Source organism: Carassius carassius, chromosome 19 (assembly GCF_963082965.1).
Source record: "Carassius carassius chromosome 19, fCarCar2.1, whole genome shotgun sequence".
Taxonomy (NCBI): Eukaryota; Metazoa; Chordata; class Actinopteri; order Cypriniformes; family Cyprinidae; genus Carassius; species Carassius carassius.
In genome coordinates this window covers 6632010-6652672 of record NC_081773.1, presented here as the reverse complement: position 1 = coordinate 6652672, position 20663 = coordinate 6632010, and the positions used below count along the sequence as shown (strand labels likewise).

Sequence of the window (20663 nt, the reverse complement as noted above, 5' to 3'; positions counted from 1 at the left end):
ACAAGGTTTTTGTAACCTTCAAACTAAAAATTTCTCAGTCTGTCCAATCATCCAGATAAGGCCTTTAAAGGGGTCATGTGACATTACTAAAAATAAATGATATTTTGTGTATTTGGTGTAATGCAATGTGTTTATACGGTTTAAGGTAAAAAAATAAAAATAAAAACCTTTTCCATATACTGTACATTATTGTTGCTCCTCTATGCCCCGCCTTTCTGAAACGTGTCGATTTTTACACAGCTCAATATTCTGAAAAGTGGGGTATTCGCTGATTGGCTAGCTATCCAGTGCGTTGTGATTGGCTGAATGCCCTAAGTGTGTGACAGAAATGTTATGCCCCTTAACATACTGTTATGCCATGTGTCCTGGCGCGACGAGACAAAACCAATAGAACCCATTACAAACGAGGCATTTTTGCATCCAGTGGGGACATAATTACTAATTAAAATGACTTATACTGTCTTTTTACGCGCTGCATTGTTTATTGCATCATGTAAGCATAAAACCATGTCTGCATTTGTGTTTGTAGAAATAACAAATATGCGGAAACACTACTTTACACTGCTTAAAACTAGAGGGTAAATCATCAGTGACAAATTCTTTAAAGATGAAAACGTACTTACAGACGCCAGACTGTCCTTGAAAAGTTGGAATTGCCCCACTTTATAGAAACAGCCCTTGTGCACAGCCTTTCCATGTTCAAGACACAGTCCTCCGTAAAAGTCCTGAATATTTGGGTTGAACTGTTCTGGAAGAGTGTTGTAGATACAACTTAACCACTGATTTCTAGTTCTGTCCTCTATGGAAGACCAAACAATGTAGTTTTGTTTTCACAATGAAACACAGCGTTTCCATGACATAGCGGCGGCAACAATACTACAGCGAGAATCAAAGTTATGGCTTATTTCTTTGCATGAACATTTGGGTCGTTTTTTTGGCAGATCTTCCCACACAGTGATGTAGACATATGGGAGCATGTTTAAACGAGGCATTTTAGGGGGTGTGGACCAGTCTTAACTATTATAAAGAATATCTCTTTGGGTTTGAGACTTTAGTCTTTGCAACTTCAGGGATCTATGCACAAACAGCTTTACCACACCAAAGAGAAAGGAAAACTTAAAATTGCATTATATGACTCCAAATTAAAAAAAAAACAATAGGTTTTGTTATAGCAACATTTACATCTTGCCTATTAACATTGTGCTCAGAATTGTGTATTTATGCAAATGCAGTCATTTACCACAAACAAATGCTGAAAATAAACCCAGACTTTCCCCTTTTCCAAAATGCCCACACTTGTTGTCTTTGACCACTTGACTACTTATGTGACATATTTCCTGTATTTGGCCCAAGTGTCCAAGTGAGGACGAAGACCACAGGTGTGTATCAAACTTTTCATCACCTAATGGGACACAATTTTTTATAGTGTTGTAAATTTGCAAGTGTTTACATAGCTTTATTTTTATTTTAAATTCTTTGCATTTTTAAATCAACTTCTAAATATCTGTTCATTAGTCCCTATAAACATAACAGTTTGTGGTGCTTCTAATTAAGTGATGAAAAGCAGCCACAAATGTTTTCACCATCTTTCACCACTACTCATCTTTGCACCAATAAAACATGCAACGCTTTGTTTTTCTACCAAATTATATGTATATATATCTATATATACTATATATTATATATAGTATTAATTATATCTAATTAATACATTATTATTTAACTTACATTGGAAAGGTTTCCATGACCTCTCGCGAGATCTTTGCAAAAGTGTCATGATTTATTCCAAAACATGATGCATGATGGGATAGACTAGCCTTGAAAAGCCTTTAAGGGGGTTATAAAAATGTTGCTAAAAATAATGTTATTTTGTATATTTGTGTTTATGCAGTTTAAGGTTAAAAAAAAAACATTGTCCATTATTGTTGCTCCTCTATGCCCTGCCTTTCTGAAACGTGTCGATTTTTACAAAGCTCATCATTCTGAAAAGCGGGGTACACTGATTGGCTAGCTATCCAGTGCTCCAAAGCGGTATTCAAAATAGTGTGAATTTAGTGTGTTTTAAGGGAACAGTACTTTGGCATTTTTAAGAGCTGGGACAGTCACAGTTGAGATTTTATCACAATGATTCATTATCAAATCTATCTTTTCTCTATCTTCATATCTTTCCCCTATTTTTAAAAGGCCCTCCATTCACCTCTGCATTTGATCAGGGCCACAGGCCTCTCTGTAAGCTGAGCTGTATTGAGGGAGACATTGGGTGATCCGATCCCCACTCACGATGACACAACTTCTCAGCATTCAAACCGATCAGATGTCCCTCTTTCCTACTAAGAGTCTGTCTCAGTATGTAATAGTGAGAGTTAAGAAGACCAGAAGAGACCAAAAATGAACAGATCAACACAAAGAACAAGTTTCAAGCTAATCAGACGAGATGGACTTCATAACTCTACTAGGTAAATTAGACGTGTTATTTGTTTGGTCGATAATGTTATTGTACTATACTACAATCTACATTGCTTACTCTTCTTCTTCTACTTCTTCTCCCAGTCAAATCTGAAATTAACTGCATATTGTTTGGGTGCTGTTAAGATGAGTGTTTGAAGTAAGTCATGGCTAATCCAGAGGAACTGGAGTCTGCAGCAGGTGTAGATGTTGGGGCTGATATAAATGGAGGATCTATTATTCCCTGTAGAGAAACAACACAAGCAGGTGGTCAGGTAAGATCACAGGGCAACTCATTTATGTTTGCATGTACCAGTGAGGCTCTAATTATCCTATCGGCCATATGGACTGAAAAAAAATAGTGTAGGATTTACTTTTCACTCAGCTAATGAATTGCTAGTGAATTCCACAAAGAAACAGTAATAAACACATTAAACATGACATTTTGATGTAAAAAGACTGGAATAGTATTTTCTTGTAAAATGTGCTTCCGTTATCTTTTTTACAGTGTAGTATTATTCTGAGATCTCACCTTTGATCATGATTAATTGTTTTTGATTAGCTGAATTATGATACATTTTTCAAAATAATGTAAATACTGACATCAATGACAAAACAAATGGAGAGCATTTTCTTCTCCCTTTTAAATTTTAGAATTTTAGTATTAACATTTTCAATTTTTAGTCTCACCAGTTGTCCCACCAGTTGAGAACCATGTACAAAATGTACTCAGTTCATTGAATATAAAATATAAAAATAAAAAAATTAACTTTAAAAATGTTGTCTTGGCTTGAAGTGCTAATATTAATACAACTAGAAATTAAAATAAAAACAGAAAAAAAATTATATATATATATATATTTAAAACAAAGACAAAAAGACAAAGACACAAAATGACCAAATCAAAAGTATAAAAATAAAATCTACTTCAAAATATAAATAAATACAATAGGATTTAATGAAAACAACAGTTGTTTGCTATACACTGTTAAAAAAGGGCCATTATCCATTAATTTTACTGACATTTCTGTTAACAAAAAAAAGATGCAGTGCAAAGTTCAAAATAAAACATTTAACAAAGTTAATACAGTTAATTGTTAATACAGTACATGGTGCCCTGTTTACAGGTTTGTTTGTTTTTGTTTTTTTTTTTTAAATAAAATAAAATACCTTTTATGAAAAATCTGAATAAATGATAATTAAGGAAGAATACTGATTCACTTTTGAGTCTTAATGTTTCCACACAGGGTACAACCGAACAGATATATCCTGAGAAAATAGAGGTGGTCTCTGTAACTGAGAATGACATTCCTTCTGTGGATATCCCGACCCTGCACAATATCAGTCCGCTGGACAGTTCAAGTGCCAGTCCTGCACCAGATGACAGCACCGTCAATCCAACCAAAGACCCCCTCACAGAAACCCCTTCAGCCCAGCCCAGCCTTTCAATGCCAGTTACCAAAGTCCAGCCCTTTGTCACAGGTAACAATATACTGTACATCATCAAAATGTGTATTTCATGTTGTACATAGTTTTCTCCTGATATTGACTTACGAAAAAAAAAAAAAAAACACGCAGCATTACAGTTTATGGCTATGTAGATTATAATCACATTAATCATTTCTAAATTCTACATGATCCTTCAATAATGCTGTCAGAAGCATTTGCAAACTCACTCAAAAACATTTTCTTCTTGCAATACATCTACACTAATTAAGTTTGTTGCAGTCAAGTATTTGCACTACATAGTAAAATTAAAATACACAGAAATTCTGTATGTTTCTGTGGCTCAACTAGTAATACATGATGCAAACATCAACAAGTACATATCGATCAAATGTATCAAGTGTTTGCTAAATGTATACATATGAATCTCTCTAATTTCATGTATCTCATCACCTCATGAAACTGATTTCAAGAGGATAAAACATTTAGGGGGAGATGGTTTGCACGCAGGATGGAGATACTTCTCGGGGCCTGTGTCCTGCTCATCCTCAGTATTGTGCTTGGAATTGGATTGGGTGGTGAGTAAATGTCTTTAGTGAGTATTTGATACACCCAGAGATGTTTCAGTAACACTTTACTGGGTTTTGGAAAGTAATATTCTACTTGATCAAAAATATATGAGCTCTTCATGAGCGATGTTCCTTTGGCACCGGGTTTCGTACGTAACCCTTGTTCCCTGATGGAGGGAACAGAGACATTATGTCGAATGACGTATGGGGTCTCACTTGGGAGGCCAGTCATCTCTGAGTTTAAGAGAAAATGCCAATGAAAAATGGATAGTGTATTTGGCATATCTGTCCCACTTCCCGTGTCTACAGGTATAAATAGGTGACAGTTACATCCACTCTTCAGGTTTTATGCTGAGGAGCCGAGATCTTGCCGTGATTGCAGGTTCACCACCTGGTCACGGAAGGGAGTGGTGGGAACCATGGGCACGTATCCAGGCCAAGGTCTCAGGACAACGTGAGAATAGGCCAGACCGAACACAAGGCCCTCTTCACTTACCGAAAATGCTTGGAGGTCCCTGACCCTCTCGATGGAAGTGAGTGCGATCAGGAGCGCTGTCTTGAGAGACAGGAACTTCAGCTCGACTGAATCAAGCGGCTCAAAGGGACCCCAATGAAGTCAAGCCAGGACAATAGAGAGGTCCCAGGAGGGTATCAGGGGTGTCCTAAGAGAACCGCTGGTGGCAGATCACTTAGGTCTGCCGTGTCCCATCTAGAAGCCACACATGAAGGTTCCAAAGATCTGGACATTGGTGCCATATGGTGCCCAGCCCCCGAGATAGGAGGTCCTTCCTCAGGGGGGTGCGCCAGGGAGGGGCTGTCATGAGGAGCATGAGTTCTGAAAACCAGGTCTGGATGGGCCAGTAAGGACCTGTTCCTCATCCTCCCTGACTATGCACAGTGTCTGTGTGAACAGGCTAATTGGGGGAAACGCATACTTGCGTAGAGCCCAAGGCCAGTGGAAGGACTCGTGGGAAGGAAACAGGTCTACCTGGGCTTCTCCTAATCGACTCCAGATCAGCTGGTCCATCTGGGATGGAGTCACCATTCCCCTGGGAAATTGAGCTGTTGTGAGAGCGCGTTGGCTGCTTGATTAAGCTCCCCTGGAATGTGGACAGTGTGCAGCAACTTGAGCCGCGTCTGACTCCAGAGGAGGAGATGGTGGACAAGTTGAGACATGCAACGTGATTGTAGACTGCCCTGTTGGTTAATGTACGAAACAGCCGCAATGCTGCTTGTCTAGCAACAGCGGCCGATACCATCGTAAAGCTAGATGCACTGCCAGCAACTCCAGACAGTTGATGTGCCAAAGCAATCAACCTCTTGAAGACCCCGAAGCTGCCTTACCGTTGCACGTCACACCCCAGCCCGTGGTGGAGGAATCTATCGTGACAATGACATTCGGGGACACTTGTTCTAAGGGTCCATTAAAGTAAGGGCTGTAAAACTCCTTCCTTGTCTCGGCTGGAGGGACCGACTCAATTGCATCCTTTGCCAGCAGGACAGAAATCTCCTTGTGCAAGAAAGAGGCATCCCGAACTGCCACCAAAGTCTCGAGAATGCAGTTGAACTTGGCTGCCGGGTGAACTGAATCGCATAGCCAAGTTGAACTGTCCAAATGAGTCAATGGGATGGTGTGGGCAGTGCAAGCCACACCCCCAAACTCTGTACGAGTGGCACCAAAGGGACAGTCGATGTACCCGCAGTGGTGCAGCTATGGGGAGTCATGTTGGATGGCCCAGAAAACATCGCGTTCTGAGTCCTCACAGCAAAAGTCCCTTTGTTCCAAGAGGAACTGGCCAGAGACGCATGGAAAAGCATTGCGTCTCTGAACAAAGACCTCTCGGCCTCTGGTGAAAGGGGGAGTCATGGGTGAGAATGAGGAGGGCAAAGACAGTCATTCAAGTGTGAATGGCCTCAGTCTGCTTTTACACTGCCAAGAACTGCTGGGCAAAGTCGTCGACTGTGTCGCCGAACAAGACAGCCTGGGGATGGGAGCGACGAGAAAGTGAGCTGTCGACATCTCTCATCTCAGCCAGGTTTAGCCAGAAATGGCCCTCCTGGATCACTAAAGCGGCACATTTCCGAGGGACCATGCTATGACTTTCGACTGCCCTGAAGTCAGTCACCGTGCACAGCTCCTACATCAACCTCGGGTCGGTACCATCGTCGCGCATTGCTTTTAGTGCCTTGGCTTGATGTACCTGCAGGATAGCCATGGCATTCAGGGCAGAGGCAGTTTGGCCCTCAGCACTGCAAGCTTTGGCAATGAGAGCCGCCAACAGCTTACAGGCTTTGGACAGGAGATGCAGACGATTACTCCAAGTGCACCGCAAATGCTCTCTCCATCTGGGAGAGACACTGCAGACACTGAAGACAATGCTCGTGACCATCAACCGAGGACAGGAAACAACCGCATCCAGAAGGACATGAATGGACGAAACGGCATCTTGAAAAAGAATATGCACACCACTGTACTGCACTGTCACACCAACCAGGAACAGCTCTTTATGAACACAAAGATGACTGGCTTTGTGGCAAATAGATAACATCGACTACTCTGCTCCGAAGCAAAAATCTGAAGAGTGGATGCACTTATCACCTATTTACTGTATACCCGTAGGCACAGGGAGTGGCTAAGGTATGCAAAATCCACTAGCCAATTTTCATTGGCGTTTCTTAAACTCAGAGATGATTGGCCTCCCAAGTGAGACCCCATATGTAATTCGACATAACTCGTAGTGACCGACAGATATGGAACTGATGCTAAGGCTCTTTGGTTATTTTTAATGTTGGGGAGGGGCCATGTTCAGTGGCTCCAGTGCATCATCAAGACATGATTTCAGTGCCCACCCAAAAAATCCTGAAAGCAAAAATGATAAGAAACTGATTAAAGGTGCAGTCAGTGTGTAAATTTTAGCAGCATCTAGTGGTGAGGTAAGCGAATTAAACACGGAAGAGTTTGGAGGCCAACACAGGATAAAGATGTTGTTTTCTGAGATGTTTTTTTTACAAAGGTAAATTAAGGAATTACATTTACTTAATTATTCAGTAAACCAATATGTTATTGTGAATATTATTGTTACTTATTCAGCATTGTGTCAGTGTTTTGTTTGGAAAATAAATAATAATAAAAATTGTGAAGAAACATTCACAATGTGTACATTTAGGTCTACTGTAAAACCATGGCAGTGCAAAATAGCGACTTACATGTAAGGGGGCCTCCGGTAATGGTCCTTTTTCACATTTCAAAGATTCTCAGCAGCAGAAGTTGTCATAGTTAGGTAAACTTTGAGAGCAGTGAATGGGGGCACACCACAAAAATTTTTTGCATTCCCGTTTTTGAATATTTTTTGCATTCCAAAAAAATTTGAGAGAGTGATAACGGCAGTCAGAAGGCAAAACAATGTCAAATTCACTGTCCCTACAAATAGATGCTGCATTAGAAACACCCTTGCATTAGCGTTAAATATATATTTCGTCATGAAACTCTAGATGGTGTAGGCTGACGGGTTGTTAATGTAACTGATTATATTCAGAAAGATAAACAACTTGGAACAAGCTGATTGGCTCATGCTGCATATGCAGCCCATGAGCTTACTGCCTTTCATTTATATGGATGGCTAGCATTCACATGAGATTCCTGCAGTGTGCTTTCTGAGTTTCTCTGAAACCCTCTACCTTCCCCAGCTCCACCTGTATAGATCTGCTGTGCTATTTGTGCAGCAGCAGTATGTCTTAAATACTAATGGCACTGTATCTACATATGCACTGGCAGTAGCAAGTTGCCGTACTTGCTTGCAGCAGCAGCAGCAATATTCTATAACTACAACAATAACCAACAGCAGCAACAATTGAGCAGCAGCGTAGCAGATCTATTCCGCCAAGACCAAATACATTAACATTGTCATATGCATCACCATGCTAAAATCTTTCGAGAGTAATCATGATTAAAAAAAAAAAGTTGTGATTTGATACAAAGGAGAAAAAAAAGTATAGTGTTATAAATGTACATGCATTTTAAAAAAAATCTATAAAAAAAAGCTTTTGAGGATTTACAATGACCATTGAAATGCATCATCACAGTCTAGTGAAAAGGGTCCATTGCTGCTTCTAAGGTAATAAAAACATAACAATTCATTGTGTAAGGTCTTTATGCACCTCTGAAAAAGGCTGTGTATATTATACTGTATTTCTGTCAATATATCCTCCTAAATATTACACACCCCACCTTTAATGGTCTAACTCTACAATTAGTACTTAGAATGTGTTTAGTTATCTGAAATGCTTTTACACTGACTTAAATATGGTCATGAACACATTGAGCATCATTTTCAGATATTAAATAATTCATTTGGTACATTATTTTTTAAATATAAAAAGTAATAATTTTTTACATTAAAATAAAGTGATGCATCATCATTAAGAACAAACTTGATCCAACAATGAACAAAAATACACTTAAAAATAAACAGTGATTAACCAAAATATTAATTTAGCTTATACATATTTGTAACAACATTAGGATCAGTACATTATTATAATTTTAACTTTTTTGTGTGTGTAAAATATCACTTTAAACTCTTACATATTCTACCTAACAGAGATTCCAGCAACAAAACACTCATCTATGCCATTTTTCTGTTATACAATTTAATATCAGTTATTTAGTTATCAGTTAGGTATTTTTCTAACGAGCTGCTTTAATTTACTTTAAGTCAGTGTAGATTAAGGTAGCATATATTTGCTTTTACTTAAGTATGACAACTGAAAACTTTATACAACATAGAACACACCCTTAGCAAAGATGAACCTACTCAACTTCATTGAAATATTAACTGATTCGACTGGATTAGATTACACAACCCAGGAGCTACAAACCTTCATAAAATGTCTCATACTCAGTTTACACAATATAATACAGGCCACAGCCTTGCATTATGTTATCAGCTTACTTTATAGCCTTAAAGTGATGATGTTTGGCTGTTATATTTGTGAGTCATTGAGCAATGAAACAATGAATGGATGGATTTACTTGCAGTGTATTGTGTCTCTGTTATGTTTCAATGAAAGATAAATGCATGTAATTTAATAAATGCTTACAATTACCACTCCAACATATTTAATTCACTTATTTCCACTTTAGTTGGGTTAAGCTGTACAGGGAAGTTTCGATGTGCCTCTGGGTGTGTTAGCATGTCTGCACAGTGTGATGGGCACTTTGATTGTGCACACGGAGAAGATGAGCTGAGCTGTGGTGAGCACCAGCACACTTAACATTAGCATTAACGTTCATTGCTGTTGTTGAATGTTTCTGTTCCTATGTCAAGTGTCTATCTGCCTGTGCAGTGCGTCTGAGTGGGAAGAGCTCTGTACTTCAGGTGCTCATCGAAGGCACCTGGAGGACTGTTTGTGCAGAGAACTGGGACTCTGAGCTTTCCCTCTCAGCTTGCAAACAGCTCGGCTATCTGAGGTACTGAATGCCTTCAGGTCTTGACTGAAACACCTTCCTTTAAACACCTTTCCTCTACATTTTGTCTGATCTTGCTCATGGAATGCCGCTATCCTGCAGAGTTAACCTCTCTTAAACACAGCAGAAACATCTAATCAAGGGCTTAAGGCATACTGGAAACTTCCAGGCATGCAGGCGTGCCAGGGGAGGATGTTAGTCCTCCAGGAGCCCACAACCATCTTTATATGATGGAATTAACATACACATGTGAAAACAACATAATCGTGACTTAATCTTTAGATGTGGACTCCAAACTAGGAATTTTGTAGATAAATCAAGACACAAAGCTTGTGCTGACTTATTAGGTGCTGCACTTTTATGGGCAGCACCACCTAGAGAAAGCTATAATAACCCATTCTGACTGTAGCTCTTTCTTAGCTTTTAGCACCAGACTCAACACAGACCTTTCAAAATACAAACATTTTAAGCTTTCCGATGAGATCTTGTGAAGTTTATCCATTGAAAACTTTCTAGAAATGACAAAGACATTTGATAAAGTGATTGTGATACATGGATATTTGATGCTACACTGCCCACTACCATTATGCTTCAGGTTTTAATACATTTATTTTTCTCTCTGTTAGATATGTGGAGGCAAAAGCTCTTCCTCTGTCCTCTATTGAGCAGGACTTCCAGAGTAACCTGGTGTCAATAAGTATGAACAACACAAATGTCCAACAGGCCATCAAGATACACAATGTGACCAGTTTCAGGTATAACATACCCTCTTCATAATTACAGTGTTTGCAAAGCAGCAGTATTCTAAAAATTCTCCTGATCTTTGTAGAAACTTTCACATTTGTTCTTGTACAGATCACTTTTAAGCAACAAAGTTCAGTTCCAACCCTCCTTAAGACTCTCTTGCTTTGTCCAAATACCCACACTTACGGACTTGGCCACTTGAGAGCATGTGCATGCAACAGGAAGTAAGTGGGCAAGTCTGTCCAGATCTTAAAAATGCCAAAGCGCAGTGCCCTTAAAGGGATAGTTCACCCAAAAATGAAAAGTTAATGTCTATCTGCTTACCCCCAGGGCATCCAAGTTGTAACTGACTTAGTTTCTTCAGTAGAACACAAACTGTGAGTTTTAAAACAAAACATTGCAGTCTGTTAGCCATATAATTTAAGTGGATGGGAATCACGGCTAAAACATAAAATAAATCTAAAAAAAAAAAACATACACAAACAAAACCAAATTAAACCGTGGCTCATGATGATACATTGATGTGTGAAGACACAAAATGATTGGTCTGTGCAAGAAACTGAACAGTAGTTTATTTATATTGTTTTTCACCTCTGATGCACTGCAATGCCTTGACTGTCTGAACTGTATGAGTGGCGCCTCTTCAAAACACAGCCTGCATATGAGCCGTCTTCTTCATCTTGCTTTACAGTGGATCACAGACTTATAAGTGCATTACCACCACCTTTCTCAATCTCAATTAGGAGTGTCAATGGTCCACTTGAGAACAGACTGCAACATTTTGTTTTAAAAATCTTGGTTTGTGTTCTACTGAAGAAACAAAGTCACCTACACCTTGGATGCCCTGGGGGTAAGTAGATAAACATAAAATTTTCATTTTTGTGTGTACTATCCCTTTAATGCACACTAAATCCACACTTCAGAACAGTATTCAAGGCTTAGTGTATCCCATCATGCATCATGTTGTGGAAATAAATTGCGAAACCTTTTGCTAAGATCATAAGAGGTCACAGAAAACTTCCAATTTAACTTAAATGTAATTTTATTAATAAGATTCGGGAGGAGCGCGTCAGATACTTAGCCTAATCAACACAGGTGGACCATAATCAAGTAATCAATCCCATAGCATAAATATCACTGACTTACCTCTATCCATTGACGGTTCATCAGCATTTTGGTCCGCACGTGTAGCACCATGTCCCAAAACCTAGATTCCTCGTCCGAAGACTCATCCAGCTCTTCTCTAGCCCCATCACCGCAGCCAGCCGGCTCCAAGGCCACCCCTTCCCGGCGTGGCAACCAAATCGAGCCCCAGGCTCCAACCCGCGGGCGCGGTACGGCGCGAGCAGCCACTCGCCTACCAAGACGCCTAGGCCTACCTTCACCGCCTCCGGCGAGAACCGCGGCCGTCTCCCCCGCGTCCTCCTACCGCTCGGCCAGGCCTACGATTCCGCCAATCGATAAATGGACGGTGTCGAGTCTGAGGCAGGCCCTGTCCAAAACTGACGTCATACCTTCAAGCAAGTTGAATAAATCCGAACTTTACGACTTGTACGCAAACTCTCTAAATAATAACATTTCTCCTCAGTCAACCCTAATTCCAAAGAAAGGAAAAAAGAAAGAAATACCTCAAAATACGCCTCAAAGCACTCCACCATCCTCCGCCGCAAGGCCTAGCTCCCAGCGGCTATCAAGCCGCGGCAAAAGGCCCTCAGCAAGCCTGGGCCGCGCCCCGATCCCGACCGCCGGGGTACTCGCTATGTCGGCTGGAGCCCAGCCTCCCACCGCGGCTTCAATCCCAACAGCATAGGGCGCTGAGGCTCAAGGAGGCTCCTGGCCGCCTCCTCCACCCATCTCAGCCCCACCGTACGGAACTTTTAATACCGTTCCCACAGCCCAGGCAAGCGCTTGGCCGAACAGTTCGCCATATACAGCGCCGCCTCTCGCTTCTTCCAGCTTTAGGCCCGAGGCTCAAGCTAGCGCTTGGTCGAACTGGCTGTCTCATAATGCCCCGCCTCCCGCTCCTCCGAGCTCCGAGCCCGCTGCTCACGCTAACGTTTGGCCGATCTGGCCGCCTAACAAAGCCCCGACTCTCGCCCATCCCAGCTTCGGGCCCGCGGCCCAAGCAAACGCCTGGCCACACTGGCCGCCCAACACAGCCCCGCAACCCGCGTCTTTCAACACCGGGCCCGCGGCTGAAGCAAGCCCTTGGCCGCAAGCGCTGTCAAACACAGCCCCGCCCCCAGCTGTCGCCACCACCCTCCTCCAAGCGAAATCCCCCCATTCACTCTTCTCGGCTACACCGATGCCCGTCCCATCAAACGCCGTCGCCCTCGAACCTCCCCAAGTGACTCACAGCATCCGAGCACAAATACTAGCAGGTGCAGACATAGATCTCTCGTCTCTCCTTTCTCTCCTGCCCACTACAGATTCAAACCACCAAATTGACTGCGGGGCTTTCTCAGTCACGCTAAAAAACCCAAATCCCCTTTCATCTCGATTACTCTCCTTCTCCGAATTCACCATTGCATTCAACCGTTTCACCGAGATAATCTGCTCAGCCTTCCCCCACAGGCGACGCGAACTCAACGACTATTTATCGATTATAGCCGAACTCGCGTTGTCCTATGGAGGGGGGCACTTTTACACTTACCACAAGCTTTTTTCCGCTAAATGCGCTATCCGCATCGCTCAGTGGAACCAGTGCCCTTATTGGGGAGCGATCGACTCCGACTTGCACAGCCGCGTATTCCTAGGCTGCAGGAGCATTTCGTGTGCAGTCTGCAGGTCCGTAGCTCACTCAACCACATCCTGCTCACAAATAAATCCGGATGCAACCCAGCACTCCGATACTCCCCCGGCAAAATCCACCAGCTACGTTCCAAGATCAGCAACCTCGGCAAACTCATGTCTAGCCCAACCAGGAGCAGAAAGCACATCGATATGCATCGCTTTCAACAACGGGAAATGCACCAGACAACACTGCCGCTACCTACACACCTGCAAGTTCTGTGGCGGTGCCCACGCACGCATAGTTTGCCCTGTGTATAAAGCCGTAAATAAAAAATCTAAAAATTACCTATCGACTCCTGTGAATATATTCCGCATGACCATCGAACTAGCACACCATCCCGACAAAGAATTTACAAATTATCTCCTGTCTGGCCTCAGACACGGTTTTAACCCGGGCATCGTCTGCGAGCTTTCCCAAAACACGGTTTGCCATAATCTCCAATCCGCCCTCGCAGAGCCCGACATAGTAGCTAACCTCATCAAAAAAGAAGTCGAGTCAGGCTTTATGATCGGGCCCTTCAATAAACCCCCCTTCAAAATGTTCAGAGTCAGCCCAATCGGAGTGGCTACTAGAAAATTTTCAGGTAAGAAACGCTTAATAGTAGACCAGTCATCTCCGCACCAATCCACAGTCCCGAGTATCAGTAGTCTGATACCCCTCGACGAATTTTCACTCAAATACCAAGACATAGATCAGGCAGTCGAACTGATAAAAATCGCGGGCCGGGGAGCCTGGCTAGCAAAAATAGACATCACCTCTGCTTTTAAAGTGATGCCTATCCATCCCGACTTCTGGCACCTGTTCAGGATACGATGGCTCGAGAAATACTATTTCGCCGTCCGGTTAACCTTCGGATGCAAAAGCAGCCCCAAAATCTTCGATATGCTATCCGAAGCCGTTTGCTGGATCCTTTCCAACAATTACGCAATCCCACATATTATCCACCTTTTAGATGACTTCCTGGTCATTTCATCGCCTAAGGCAATCCCAGCCGCCCATATCCTCACCGTCCAAAAAGTTTTTTCCAAGCTCGGGATTCCCATCGCTCAGGAAAAAACCATGGGTCCCGCCACGACCCTAGAGTTCCTCGGCATCAACCTCGACTCAGCTAAATTTCAGCTCTCCCTGCCAAAGGAAAAGATCGATAGAATAATCCTCGTCTCCTCCACCCTCCTCGACAGCTCACGTAGTTCTAAACGCGAACTCCTTTCTCTGCTCGGGCATCTAAATTTCGCCATGCGCATAATTCCCCAAGGATGCCCATTCATCGCGCATCTCCTAACACTCGCATATTCAGTCCACGTGCTCGAGGACCTCATCCCCCTAACCCACACATGCCGCGACGAACTTAAATTATGGATCCAGTTCCTTAGACAATGGAACAGGCTTTCTTTTTTTTATAACAATTTAATTTCGTCCCCCATCGACTTACAGCTGTTTACAGACGCAGCTCCCTCAATCGGTTTCGGAGGTTTTTACCAAGGCCGTTGGTTCGCGTCCACATGGCCCCCCCAGATGCAGGACTCGACCCAGTCATCAGCTTTTTTCGAGCTCTACCCCCTCGTAGTAGCAGCCTTTCTGTGGGGAAACGAATGGACATCTAAAAGCATCTTAGTGCACTGCGACAACGAAGCCGTAGTTCAGTGCATAAACAAAGGCCGTTCTCACTCCCCCGCCCTCATGCCTCTCCTTAGACGTCTAATATGGATCGCAGCATGCGACCAATTTATAATTATCGCAAAACACGTTCCAGGTACAGAAAACCAAATTGCTGACTCCCTGTCTCGCTTTCTGTTTCAGAGATTCAGGACGCTGGCTCCAGAGGCGGACCAATTCCCCACTCCGGTTCCTCACTATTCAGAATTAATATTCCCGTAACCCACCCTCTAAAACCACTCCTCGAAGCATCGCTAGACTCTATTCTCCAAGCAGTCTCTCCCAGAACCCTCCAGTCATACGTGACCGCATGGAGATGCTTTAAGTCATTTCACCTCACTCATAACATCCCTTTCCCAGATTTCTCCCTACTCTCCATAACCGCTTTCATTTCGTTCCTCAACGGCGCCAAGGGTCTCCAAGTCGGATCCATTAAAAGCTACCTGAGCGGAGTCCAGTTCTTCCACATCTGATGACCGGCGCTCCCTCAGCCGAAATAAACAATTCACAAACCTCCCTCCTAATTAAAGTGATCCAGTGATCCCAGCCCACCCATCCAGACACCAGGAAACCCATAACGCTAGATATCCTCACAAAATGCATCCACACCCTCCGCACAAATTACCAACCCCTCAGCATCGCTCACACGCTCGACGCCATGTTCATCCTAGCCTTTTTCGGTTTTCTTAGGTGCTCGGAGCTTACGATCTCTTCTAAATTCAATCCAAAAATCAACCCCACCATATCCGACCTAACCATCCTAGACGACGAAACAATCACTTATCTAATCAAACAAAGCAAAACAGATCAAGCCAACAAAGGCCATTTTATATATATATTTTCAATCTCCCCTCCCCAATCCAGCCTTACCAATCCATCCTCGCATTTTTACACCATAGGAATTCCCAGGCAAAGTCCCCGCAAGAACCTCTTTTCATCGACGAGTCTAAAAAACTAGTCACTCGTTTCTGGTTCCAAAAACACCTCAAACGCGTCCTGCAATTATCAGGCATCCCAGCTAACAACTTCTCCACCCATTCCTTTCGCATCGGGGCAGCAACTTCGGCAGCACAAAAAGGCCTCTCTAAACAGCAAATCCAAAATCTCGGTAGATGGTCCTCAGAAGCATACCAAAGTTACATCAGAACAAACCAGTTCCACATAAAGAAAGCCCACCAAACCCTCATCGGCCAAATATAAAAAAAAAAAAAAAAAAACTTATCATCCGTAATCAATAACGCCGATGCCAGCCGCAGACTGCCGGCCAGACAACCTTACCTTTTCGATTAACAACCACGCTGCTCCTCCTCATCGGCTGGTAGGGCTCACCGTTCCAACGCCAAAAAGCTCCAGTTGAGCATCGGCCCGAGCCCTACCGACCGGGCGCCAACAACCACGTAGTTCACTAGCTGCAGCTGGTAGGGCCTCCTCTCCCAACGCCCAAGTCTCTCCCTCCGGAGTACGTAGGCCCTTCCAACCTGCCAATGAAACGACTTCTCAGAAACCAAATCAGCCCCTGCCAGTACTCTATGCTTTTGGGGGGGCATTCTCTAAACCGGCGGCTATCCTCCTGTATATTTGCTTTTTGGGGGGTACTCTAGGTTCGGGCCATTCCCGAGCTCGGAGCCCTTGCCCGGACAGCACGCCAAATACGCATTCCATACCTCAGCTAATTATATGTAAGCGTGAACTATTGAAATGTAATTTTATTAATAAGATTCGGGAGGAGCGCGTCAGATACTTAGCCTAATCAACACAGGTGGACCATAATCAAGTAATCAACCCCATAGCATAAATATCGCTGACTTACCTCTATCCATTGATGGTTTATCAGCATCCCTCCTCCACCCCATCTCCTCACTTCAAGTTCACTTTATTAATAGACGGAGAAGGGGGGGTACTCTAGGTTCGGGCCATTCCCGAGCTCGGAGCCCTTCCCCGGACAGCACGCCAAATACGCATTCCATACCTCAGCTAATTATATGTAAGCGTGAACTATTGAAATATTAATAATTAGATATTACATTTAATTTGCTAGTAAAACAAAGTGCTACATGTTTTGTTAAAGCAAAGGTGAGTAGCCTATATTTATTTTGGACATAATTTGCAACTAATTTTTATCACTAGAAGCACCAGAATTAAAGTATGTCCCATCAGGTAATGAAAAGTTGTACACACACTTGTGGTTTTGATCCTCACTTGAACACTTGGCCCAAATACAAGAAATACATATCAGTCAAGTGATTATGTGCAAAGACCGCAAGTGTGGGTATTTGGACAAGGCGTCTGTCTAATTATCAAGTGTTCCTGGGGTGTTCCTAATTGCTGCTTCAGGTGTGTTTGATCAGGGTTGGAACTGGTTTCTGGTTTGAAAAAAATGTTTCCTGCAAACGGTGTGCAACAGGGTTTGACATATGTTTTCTCTTGTTTGGTGGGTGTGTCAAAAATGTCAACCCAATCAGCAGCAACATACTGTATATATAAACCATGCGGTATTAAAGAGACAGCTAGAGCAAGTATATTGTTTGCACGTTTATTTACATTAAAGTCAAAATCACTGAAATAATAAGAGCACAAGTATAGATCTGGAACTTCTTTAAGTCTGTCTAAATATCATTTAGTAATTGCAATGTCTTCTGGTCCATATCCTTTCCTTAGGAAGGTGTGTGTAATGCACTGATTATTGTAACATAAAAATACTAGTTTTGCTTTTGTATTGTGGAGTGACACTTTCATAAACATTTCTATACTCCTTTAAATTGTAAATTGATAAGTAATGATTAGCCTAATGCTCACAATAAAAATAACAAGGTTATATAGATCAAAACACAGTCTCAGAGGTAAGAAGTGAATTATTCTTCACCTGAAATGTTCGTCTTTTCATCCTAATATGCGAGCCAAACGTTGGATCCAAATAATTAGGAACCACAGTTTCCACAAATCCCCTCACTCAATTGGGATGTTCTCTTTTATTCTGGAGGCAAGGGCAATGACTGTAACATTGAGCGTATTTTGCAGTATTAAACACGTATTTATGCTGATTTCATCAGGCTCTGAAATTTCTTCAAAAATAACACAAAGAATGGCCTTCTCAGCTGCCATAGTTGCAACTCTTGTGTCTTCAGAACAGGGGGTTCAACGCACCATTGATTCTGTTTAAAAAAAGTTTTGCAACGTTTTGTCGGGGCTGAACGCAGCCCAGCACTAGTGTAGGTCTCCAGAAACAGGAGGAAACATTAAAGTGAGATTTAAAGTGAGACTTAAAGTGAGCTCACATGGGCAACATCTGAGTAGCTAGTCTATTTTTTGAATAAGTAATAAATTTGCTATGTTGGATACTTGGACACCCTGGAGCCACAATGGGGTCAGAAACACATCCATTCACCTTTCATTAGAGGAGGCAGTTCAAAAAAAAAAAAAAAAATACAGTATAGGCTAGCTATATTCAAAAAGCAAACCTGAGGAACTTGTTGTGTTTCTTAATGATCTGGATACAGAATACGCAACCTTAGATCGATAGTCACAAACAAATCTCTGGTTGAAATAGAGACAGGATGAACTTCTGTGTCTGCATCTTGAAACAGCTTACTCCAAGCACAAGATTTAGGTGTGGCAAATCCAATCAAATGTAAACGAGTCACACTAGAAATGACAGGGTTATTTCCAAAATGCGTAGTCACCATAGAAGCTTGATGGTGTAATCATATGACTGACTGATTGTTCCTTGTGAGGCCCTGAGACTACTGAGTTGCGAGAAAAACCTATGAAACAGGAAATAGATAGCCTAACTAAAATCAGACAAACCAGCACCAACCACAGAAGTGGGAGCATGGATGTCAAAATAGACACTGCACCAATGAACTTAGGGCTATCTTCTCAATCTCGGAAAGCTAAGTCATGGAGAAGAGTCAAAATCAGTCTGACTCTACAAGTGGCAGAACAGCTGACCGAGAGGCAAACACACTTATAGGCTGTCCACATTCATGCAAAAGTTCCAGATCAATGCAACAGAACAGCTGACAAGAACAGAGTATTTACTCATGCAAATCACAGCTTGGTAGCATGAAGCGCTCAAAGTTTATAGCACAAAATAATGTATGTTGCAGTCACATAATGCAGCCAGTCATGTGGGGCAAGTGTTGGTAGCAGAAGCATCGTGAATCAATCACATGAAGTACGCTGACCAGCTTGCTATAAGAAAATACTCTTACATGTGTACTCATTTACACAGTAGCTCTGCTCAGTGCATCTCAGTTGGGATGAAAAGAATAAATAGTTAGTCTTGCAAATAGTATTGGTAGCATGAAGTGCCAAAAAACATGTTGCACAACAAATGTGTTGCAAAACTCCTCAGGGCCAGCTCATTGAACAGAGTCCACTATTTTTTCCAGCTCAAAGCAGCAGCGGAGCTGAAAGAATAATGATAATTATTTGTTGGGCAGACAAGTGTTTGGTTGCATGAAACCCATAGTGCATGACAAAACATCAGCTGTGAAACTCAGGGTCCCCGCCTAAAAGCAGTCACATGAAACAAGAGTTGGAAGCGTAAGCGCCAAATCAATGTGTGTGACTACATTAATGCAGTGCAGAAGTAGAGAGAGACAGGAAAAGACCCTGCTCACTCTACAGTCTGAATCACTATGGCATTAAGAGTTAAACAACTTGCCATAGGAATTTACTCTAGATATGTGAACTCACCCACTCATTTGTTCCAGCTCAAAACACCAGCAGAGCTGAAAAAAAATATTATAAGAGGGGAAGACTAATATGGTATAGACCATAGTGCATGACAAACATCTACTACAGGACTCCCAGAGTCTGCACCTAAAAGCAATACAAAACACAAGAATTAGAAGCAATGGCACCAAATCAATGCAGTGCCTGCATTAGTGCAGTGCAGAAGTAGAGAGAGTCTAGAAAAACAGTCTGCTCACTCTACAGCCTGAGCCATTATAGCATTAATGTCAAAACAGCTTGCCACTTAATTTTCCATTTCAACGCAGCAGCAAGGCTGAAAGCAAAAATATTATTAGTTGGGCGCAACAGTGCTTGGTAGCATGAAGAACCAAGACCATAGTGCACAACAAAACATCTGCTGCAGGACTCCTCAGAGACTGTATCTAAAAAAAGTACACAAAACAAAAGTTAAAAGCTTAAGCACCAATTCAAATACACTTCGGAAAACTCGTGTAGAGGAGTAAACCGTTCTATAAAATAGTTGGCTCAGAACAATGATTGATTTTGGTCAATTTGATCATGTATACAAGCCATTAGGGACATTTTTCACACAGAGCACAGCCTTTAGAATTACTTCTTACATTATTTCTGTACATTAATATATTGCTTTTGTACTATTTTTGAACAAGAGTGCCTTCTATTCACAGCAGTTCTTCTGAACACTGTGCATACTTCAAGTGCTTGATACACCCTTTTACACTCTTCTAATGTAATGCCATCACAGCTGCTATGCTTTTTATTTCTGTCAAGCACAGGAGATTAGTATGATTCCACAAAATCTTAAAGTCAAATATAATTAATGTGT

General features: G+C 42.2%; 1 protein-coding gene across 1 annotated transcript in view; it reads left to right on the top strand.

Moving 5' to 3' along the window:
* The first annotated feature begins 2522 nt into the window (after positions 1 to 2522).
* tmprss3a (transmembrane serine protease 3a) overlaps positions 2523 to 20663 on the top strand; it is a 28233-nt gene continuing 10092 nt past the window's right edge. The window contains exons 1-6 of the mRNA XM_059499656.1: positions 2523 to 2720; positions 3693 to 3927; positions 4365 to 4469; positions 9604 to 9714; positions 9807 to 9930; positions 10554 to 10682. Of these exons, the coding sequence (XP_059355639.1) occupies positions 2613 to 2720; positions 3693 to 3927; positions 4365 to 4469; positions 9604 to 9714; positions 9807 to 9930; positions 10554 to 10682 (812 nt within the window). The 5' untranslated portion in view covers positions 2523 to 2612. The remainder of the gene's footprint in view (positions 2721 to 3692; positions 3928 to 4364; positions 4470 to 9603; positions 9715 to 9806; positions 9931 to 10553; positions 10683 to 20663) is intronic.